At 44.7% G+C, this 9,008-nt stretch overlaps 1 protein-coding gene across 1 annotated transcript; it reads left to right on the forward strand.

Annotated features, from left to right (window-relative positions):
* Window positions 1-3,685: 3,685 nt before the first annotated feature.
* Window positions 3,686-8,711, forward strand: LOC146552723 (T-box transcription factor TBX18-like). The gene is made up of 5 exons (XM_085256973.1): window positions 3,686-3,854; window positions 4,273-4,440; window positions 5,412-5,476; window positions 6,788-6,882; window positions 7,072-8,711. Exons 1-5 carry the CDS (start codon window positions 3,708-3,710, stop codon window positions 7,605-7,607), a joined length of 1,011 nt encoding a protein of 336 aa, XP_085113099.1. The 5' UTR covers window positions 3,686-3,707; the 3' UTR covers window positions 7,608-8,711.
* The last annotated feature ends 297 nt before the right edge of the window (window positions 8,712-9,008 follow it).

Below are 9,008 nucleotides of genomic sequence, written 5' to 3' on the forward strand. Positions count from 1 at the left end.
TACCAAAAGGAAGCCAAGCCCTGCCACCCTTTACAACAAAACAAGGTGTGATCACAGGGCTTGGCTTCCTTTTGGTAGTGGAGCATTGATCAGTCGTCCATTGTGGCATTTACAACAAAACAAGGTGTGATCACATTGATGCCACAATGGACGACTGATCAATGCTCCACTACCAAAAGGAAGCCAAGCCCTGTGATCACACCTTGTTTTGTTGTAAAGGGTGGCAGGGCTTGGCTTCCTTTTGGTAGTGGAGCATTGATCAGTCGTCCATTGTGGCATCAATGTGATCACACCTTGTTTTGTTGTAAAGGGTGGCAGGGCTTGGCTTCCTTTTGGTAGTGGAGCATTGATCAGTCGTCCATTGTGGCATCAATGTGATCACACCTTGTTTTGTTGTAAAGGGTGGCAGGGCTTGGCTTCCTTTTGGTAGTGGAGCATTGATCAGGAAGCCAAGCCCTATATATATGATACAATCTCACTACACTTAGCCTAATCCTTCATTGCCCTGAAGAATTCTGTGGTGTACGGACCTCCTCTCCAAGGAAAGAAAATGCAGAGAAGACTCACCACTCAGCAGGCCTTGGAAATGATCCTGAGGGAAGTCGACCCTTGTGACTCGGATGGAGAAGACCTACAAGTTCAGCCGGATTCGGACTCAGAGCTGTCTGATCAGTCTTCCGGTTAGTTGCATTTCATGTTATTTCCTATTTCATTTCAAATAAGTAAGTGGATGTAGTTTGTAAGTAAGATATTTCAGACATTATTCTGATACAGAGGAGGAGATACTGGACCTTCCCATTGCTCACAATTTGAATTTGTTCACACTGCAGATGAGGAGACTGCTTCTGCACCTAAAAAGAGAGCTTGTTTGGGGACTGAGACAGCGAAAGATGGCACAGTGTGGCGTGAAGAACAGGTGGGGACCTGTCTCCCTTTCACCCCAATAGAAGCGTACGCTGCAGATGGAGAGCCAACGGCTAAGGCCAGGAGAAATATCACGAGTCGCCTTCAGAGCTTCCTGTGTTTTGTCACTCTTGACATGCTTCGTAGCATTCAAGAATGGACTGTTCAACATGCACAGCAAACGGAGCATGTTCATTGGTTCATGGACCTCCCTGAACTAATGGCATTTATTGCAATTGTCATCTTGCGGGGGGTTACCAGGGTTCCATCTCTAAATGACTGCTGGTCAGCAAACCTGGGAAACCCACAGATAATTGGAACTATGGCACGAAACCGCTTCAAAGAAATCATGCAACACCTACGCTTTGATGACAAGTCCACCCGCAGTGATCGAGCAAAGACTGATAAGTTCGCTGCAATTTCCAGTTTGTGGGGATCATTTGTCACCAACTGCATCACGTGCTACAACCCTGGTCTACATATCACCGTTGATGAACAGCTTTTCCCATCAAAGACTCGGTGCAGTTTCCTGCAGTATATTGCAAGTAAGCCGGACAAGTTTGGGATCAAGTTTTGGGTGGCTTGCGACCTAAAATCCAAGTACATTTGCAATGTCTTCCCATATCTTGGCAAGGACCCCAGTCGTCCCACTGGGGAGAGACTTTCTGAAAATGTAGTAATGAGGCTGATGGAACCATTCCTAGACAAGGGCAGAAATGTTACCACGGACAATTTTTTCACATCGCTTTCACTTGCGCAAAAACTTCTTAGACGGAAAACCACCATCCTCGGCACAGTCAACAAGATTCGCAGGGAAATTCCTCAATCCACTAGACAGACAGATCGCAATGAATTCACCACTCAGGTATGTTGCAGGTCTTTTCTGGTTCTATGTTTATGTGTTTCATTGTGTGTAAAAGTGCTATGGAAATAACAATTTATCTTATTTCTTAGGTGTTTTCAACATCTGCTGCCACGCTGACGGCGTATGCGGCCAAACGGAAGAAGACAGTCTATATTCTTAGCAGCATGCACGGCGTGGTTCAGACTGATAACACTACCAAAAGGAAGCCAAACACTGTCACCCTTTACAACAAAACAAAGTGTGGCGTGGATGTGATGGACCAGATGGTTCGGGAGTACACTGTCCGCAGAGGAACACGGCGCTGGCCAGTTGCCGTGTTTTATAACATGATTGACATGGCAGCACTGAATGCACATGTGCTGTATCAAGCATGCTCCGGGACGAAGGAAAGACGGGTGGACTTCCTGGTGGAGCTTGCAAGGGAGTTAGCTCACTCTCATGTAGCTGCGAAGAAGGCAAGAAAAGAACAGTTGCCTTTGACACAACCCTCCACACCTAGCCCTGGAAAAAGAGCCATGTGTCAGGTCAAACACAATTGCAAGAACAATCATGCCACTGTGCGATGTGTTCACTGCAACAGATACACATGTGGTAAATGCAGACTACAGATACCATGGCAGTGCCAGGATTGTGAGTGATTGCTGAAAATGTCGAAATGTACTCACTCACTTTTTATAATTATTTGTAAAAATGTGTACAAATGGTTGATTTTTTGTACTGTTTTTATCAATAAATCTCAGCAACAAAGGACATACACCCATGTGTGTTGATTTCTCCCTAAGATGGCAAACTGAAACACTCCAAGTTGGTGACTTTTGGAGATTTGTTTCCCTGGATGATTGAGAATGCATCAAGATGAAACAAAAGGAAGCTCACCGCTTTTAGCAGCTCCCCCACCCCCTCATCCACACACCCCCACTCCCCTCCCTCCAGAATTCCCAGGTAACAACCCAATTTACATATGAATGACTAGCCAATTTAGCTTCCACTTGCCTGAAGCTAAAGCTTAGCTAAAAGCCTACCAGCCATTTGGCTGCTCTCCGGGTTTTAAAGGTAGAAAAGCCAAATGGCTGGGCTCTGGGCCTTCCTAGTGCTAAAGATACACTCTCACACGCGTGTACTGTATAAATGGCAACAGCACAGCAATTTTCTTTAGCATGTAGTCCTGATTTAGACTCCATACACTGTGTTCTTGGTACAACCCAGGATTTTTCAATTGTGCAACCTCAGCTTTGCCTCCACAAATGGTGCTTGGCACCGGTGTTTTGTCACGGCGGTTTTGTCGTCCCTTTTGGAGAGGACCGTTTGGATACCTAACCTCTCCACCCTGGAAGGTCAAACCAGCAAAAGTCGTTACAAAGCAGAAGAAAACGGCGTGTTATTGCAGCGGTATCCGTGCAGCCAAGTCTTTGCGTGATATAAACCGCGTGGGTGTCATTTCAAAGGTTCAAAATTCAGTTTATAGGATACCACGTTTTAAAGTGAATGACATGCCGGATAGCACGTTACTGGTCCATCTGCCTATAGAACATATAACAAATGCATTATGTAAACTTTGGTGCGCATTGGCGCACTTCAGAACGTCCGGTGTCAAAGCGCCGTGGATCAAACAGAAGGAAAATACTGTTTGTTTAAAAAGAGCATTAATCCTGTAGTGGAGTCCAACCTGTGGCCTGGAGGGGAGAGTCCAGTCCGGCCCTAAAGTCATAAAGAGTAAAATATGAACTTAGATTTTAGTGTTAAAGTTTTATGCTTTTATAAATTCACTCCCTTGTAAGAAAACATTTTATTCTTTATTACTGTATATTTATTCATCAGTTACTGAAGTATCGAGTCTACCTTTTGATTTGTAAATGATACGTTCATTCAGACAGAAACCGTGCTCACTCACTGTCTTGTGTGTGAATTGTGTAGGTACGTGTATCACAGCTCCAAGTGGATGGTAGCGGGGAATGCCGACTCCCCTGTGCCTCCCAGAGTATACATCCATCCGGACTCCCCGGCCTCAGGAGAGACGTGGATGCGTCAGGTGATCAGCTTCGACAAACTCAAACTGACCAACAACGAGCTGGATGACCAAGGACATGTATGTAGCAGCACATCACACTTGTGTGACACATTTGTAATGTGGCTCTGTTGTATGAAACGATTTACTACTATTGTAGCAAATAATATGACTGCATATTATTTACAATCAAAACATTCAATTTCACAATGAGCTATTATATAAAATGTAAATTTCTAATCTAATATTAAAAAGTCTCATCTCATATGAAATAGTAAAAGTCTCATAGTTTCCTAGTCTGAGTTGAACATGACTTAATGTTCTGTGCATTTTCATGTTTTATTTAATTTTCTTTCTTTATTTTTACAGTGTAGGTCTGTAGAGCTTGTGCACCCACAAGCGTACATGTACATTTTCCCCAGCCATGCTTTATGAAACACATAAAATAGCAGTTACATAATCCAAGCCTCAATCAATGTGTTTCCCTCCCCCGGTTCAGATCATTCTGCACTCCATGCACAAATACCAGCCGCGGGTCCATGTAATCCGTAAGGAGTGTGGAGAAGAGTTATCCCCAGTGAGGACCATCCCCGCAGGGGAAGGCACGCGCACCTTTTCGTTCCCGGAGACCGTGTTTACCACTGTCACGGCGTATCAGAACCAACAGGTAGCTCAGCTGAACTCCTAGAGACCCATAAACTAAATATAACAAAATACTCACAGTCGCCAAGAAAGTCACATTTCCAGTGTGTGCTGCTACAATGTGCTGTGAATTTGAAAACACATGATGTAATTTTGGATGTTGTGGTTGTTAAGTAGATGTTAGAAGTTTAATATACGTTCGTGCAGCTCATCATGCAGTGTAAAGATAAGCTATTTTAATTCCTAGTAAGTAAGTAAGTAAAATGTATTTATATGGCACTTTTTAAGCCGATAGTCTATTTAAAGTGCTTTACAGAGATATTAAAAAAACATCACACATGTTCTATGTTTTGCATTTAAAGGCAGATTCATCTCTGTCAGCAGGCGTGTATGTCTATGCATGTACATGCTCTACAAAATAAACAGAATAAAGTCCTCTGGAAACTCCTCTGCAGGCTGTTAAAGCAGTTTACCAAATAAAGGCTTATGTGACGGGCTGTTAAGAAATAATAGTGATATTCGCTTACGTTGTCACACATAGCTTAAGATTGTTATATTTTCTGTTTTCAGTGAGGAAAGCTGCAGCTTTTCTGTGTTTTTGCACATGTTTGCTCCATGTGAGCTTTGAAGTAGGACGTTAGCTGAGGTTTGCTGGCCTGCAGTGCATGATGGCTGAAGTCAGAACATGGTGGTGATGTCTATAAAAGTCCTTTTGGATGAGGGTCACAGAGCTGGGCCTTAAACACCACCCACAGTCTGAACAGGCTCAGACATTAACTCCATGCATGCATGAACCCACACAAAGTCACATAAATGTGCAAAGAAACATACAAGTACGCATGCTCACAAATGAATTTATTTATAGACCTGATTGAAAGATTTCCGAGAAAGAAAACATTTTGGCTGGAACTGGTATTATATAGCGTAGTGCGTTATCTTTGATTTCATAATAACAACGTTTCAGGAAATAATTAGAGTCTTATTTTGCTTTTTCAGATTACAAGGCTGAAAATTGACAGAAACCCATTTGCCAAAGGCTTCAGAGACTCTGGCAGAAACCGGTGAGTTCATTTTAACCACAGAGATTTGCACATTATCTGGTGCATTAGGGGTAGTGAGCGATGCATGACTGCTTCATATTTTGGCTTGCATGTGGTTTTTGTCACTGCTATTTTAGTCTGATTTTATGGGGAGTAAAGCTATGTATTTATTTATTTATTTTTTTCCTAATGGAAAATGTGCTACAGCCTCCCATTAAATTTTGTCCTGAAGGGCAAAAAAAAAAGGAAAAAGAAATGGACTAAGCTGAAAAAAGACGTGGCACGTAGCTATGGTTAGAGTGGTGATTCGTTTTCGTTCAAATGTGCTAACTTTAAAGGCAAATTAATTCCTGCAATTGCACTGTTACAGGCACATGCTGTAACTTTGTCTGCGAGCCTAAATGGAGCGTCAGATTCCAGCCAGCCTCTGGAACATAAACATCAACAGCAAAATAATAAAAGTCAAGAGTGTCCCGAAGAAAATCTGTATAAACACATTTCTAAACATATATAAACACAGCATTAAAACAACACAGCAGTAAAACTCTAGCAGTCTCCAAACAGCCACTCCCCTGAGGCCTCGTAGAAATCATTAGAGAGGAGAGCCGGAGGAAGGGAAGCAGAGGGAATGTGCGAGAGGGAGGAAGGTAGAGAACGGCAAACTGGATAACCCAGGCACCTTGACAGCTGACCCTATAAAAGTTAAACTCAGGAAGGCTGAAAAAAAACCCTCCTCTTAAATATTACAGGAAGAGTTAAGCAGTTTGCTAAATAAACTTCTGCTCTGATAGGCTGCTTTGGAGCACACAGAACCGCTCCGGGCAGCTTGTCTAAATTATCACCGTGGCTACAACCCCGCGGGGGGGAAGACTTTTATCCTCACGCTAACGAGGGGTAACAGAGCACTCGCATTACCCACCCGCCACAGCAACCCTCCGCCCCACCTAGAGGAGCATGGAGGCTCAGATTTGGGGTGGGGGCGGAGGAGGAAGAAGGAGAGTCCCACCTCATAAATCGTTGCTGCGGCTTCCTGCTCCTTCGTCCTGATTCGCCCGTAAAAGCCGTGTGAAAGCAATTACACACAAGCACCCAACCAGCAGCAGCCAATCGAAGCCTGGCGTTTATGCCCCTCATTACCTGCGGTCTCCATGGAGATGGCAAGGAGGGCCCCACAGGCGACTAAGATGGCCGCCAGGTGGTTGGGCGAAATGCACGATTTAGTGAGGCGTGCTGAGTTAGAGCGAGAAAGAGAGGTTCCCACTGCATCAGATATTAGAAGGTTGGGAGAGCTCACGGTGAAGTGTTAATGTGTGCATTTGTGTGTGTTTGCAGGATGGGTTTGGAGGCTTTGGTTGAGTCTTATGCATTCTGGCGTCCATCCCTGCGAACACTCACATTTGAGGACATCCCTGGCATGACCAAGCAAGGTAAAGTTCAACAACAGGAAGCTTCTGGATGGTGAACATAAGATATCCAACCTAAAGACAAAATCTTTGTTTGTGATGGGCGTCCTTATTCACACCATGAAAGTGTTTATCAGTCACTCACAGAGTACTGGTTGGTCATAACTACAGGTTGCCATGGCTGTAAACATTTATCCTGCTCTTATTTTGTAGGAGTCCCAGGAACTCATGCAGCGGTTGGAGCATCGCCTCACCTGCTCTCCACATCCCCGTGCTCATCTCCTTTCCAAGTTTGCCCTCTCAGCCCACCGGACTACACCTGTAGCCGGCCGGCACACCCCCTCCACCGTTACAGTAACGCCCCAGAGCCATTCCCCCCACCCAGAGGTCCATCTGCGTATGAAGCCGAAGGATTCTGCTCCCTGCCTCTCCCTGCCTCTCAGCTCGGCTATCTCTCCAACCCCACCTCACAGGGCTATGCCGGCCTTCGCCTCCACACGCCGCCCTACAGCCTGTATGGTTACACATTTCCCTCTTCGCCGCGCCTCGCTGCCAGTCCTGATAAAATGGCCGCCACAGCCAATCATCAGAGTGCCTTCCTTGGCTCGTCGCCCAGTGGGACTTTAACGGACAGTCTGGGTGTGCTCGGCGGAGGACAGCAAGGCTTCTTGTTCGATTCTCGGACTTTGGGACTGGCAGGGAGCCAGTCGGGAGGCGGGGCCTCGCAGGTCACTGCTCACATGGGCTGACTTTGACTCTGGGTTGTCACAAACACACAGTGACACCCTGGATTGGGTGTGTGCTGCTTTTGTTCCCGAACACTCTCTGAGTTAACGATCAAGCATCACGCTGAAGACAGAAAGAAGTGACAGAGCAGGCTTTTTTTGCCTCTGTGAATATATGAGCTTGTTAAAGCTTTACCTGAAGGAAATAATTTTTACTTTTGTTTTCACGCACGATTTCTATGACATGTCTGTGGACCTGCAGTGGTCACTAAAGAAGCAGCAGTGGTGGTTAAGGAGTCCAGACGAATGAACACACTGACTGAATTTGGACTGGGCTCAGACCGTTGTGGCCCAGAGAATCAAAGCAAGCACTTCATCCTCTGCCCTGAAACAGTAACTATGATACTCATACAGTGCTGCCTTTGTCTCTATCATTGCCTACAGTGGGTGGGACTACTAAACACCATCAAAGTTTTTCTCATTACATGCACGATTGTTCCTTCGATCACTATGCACTAATGGCAGGGCCTGTTCACCACTCAAAAACACTTTTTACACACAACACTCGGGGTCGGACGTATAATTACTTAATGACGTCATAGCCACAACAGACCATAGGAGTTCTCCTGGTGGCAGTCGTGGTCTAATGGTAAAACTGTAGAGAGGAGTGGATAATGAAAAGATTTAAGGCTTAAATGTATTTTTTCATGTCTGACAGAAAAGCAACAGTACATGACTCTGTATATATAAGGGGGGAGGTGGGCGGGAGGAGATTTCTGTATATAAAGGGCCGTGCAACCCTTCGCACTTAAAAACCCCGATGCACCTGCTTCTGCTCTTAAGACTGGGTCAGGTATGGGACACCCTACCCTGAACTTGACTGAAAAGCTTTTCTTTGCAAATGCGCTATAACAACAAGCCCTTTGGCCTGAGGACATTAACATGTTCTGTGACCTTTTTGAGCCAAATAAAATATATGTATACGTGTCACGATGTTTGAATGTAATCAATAACTTACTAATTTAACTGATTTCACGTGGTTTTGTAATGAAATTCAATGCATGTTCGTGTGGGCACGACAATTTCTTTACACTTTTTTTTAAATCAAAGCAATCACAATACAATATTTCCTCAAGAAAATACGCCTAGTTGTATTTGAGTATAACTGCAGGTGTGTGTGTGTGTGTGTGTGTGTGTGTGTGTGTGTGTGTGTGTGTGTGTGAGACAAAGTAGCCGTTTTTTTCACAGAAAAATGAAAAACATCCCAGAACAAAAGAGAGAAAGCGCAACTCTCAAACACCATCGTCACGATCACCACTCATTTCAACTCCAAGTCTGCAGAAGTGACGAGTCTTACGACAGAGGGTGTGCTATGAATGTGGATGTGGGTGTAAGGATGTGGATATGTGTGTCCCTGTGCACACT

This window comes from Mchenga conophoros, linkage group LG19, assembly GCF_057382185.1.
Source record: "Mchenga conophoros isolate Kocher_MC1m ecotype Shallow Benthic linkage group LG19, M_conophoros_male_GT1.1, whole genome shotgun sequence".
In the NCBI taxonomy this organism is placed as follows: domain Eukaryota; kingdom Metazoa; phylum Chordata; class Actinopteri; order Cichliformes; family Cichlidae; genus Mchenga; species Mchenga conophoros.

Excerpts from the sequence above, each read along its gene's own strand:
- LOC146552723 (XM_085256973.1), top strand. The coding sequence starts at position 3,708 with ATGGTAGCGGGGAATGCCGACTCCCCTGTGCCTCCCAGAGTATACATC. Across the intron at positions 3,855-4,272 it reads AGCTGGATGACCAAGGACAT|ATCATTCTGCACTCCATGCA; the intron begins GTATGTAGCAGC and ends CCCCCGGTTCAG. Across the intron at positions 4,441-5,411 it reads CGGCGTATCAGAACCAACAG|ATTACAAGGCTGAAAATTGA; the intron begins GTAGCTCAGCTG and ends TTGCTTTTTCAG.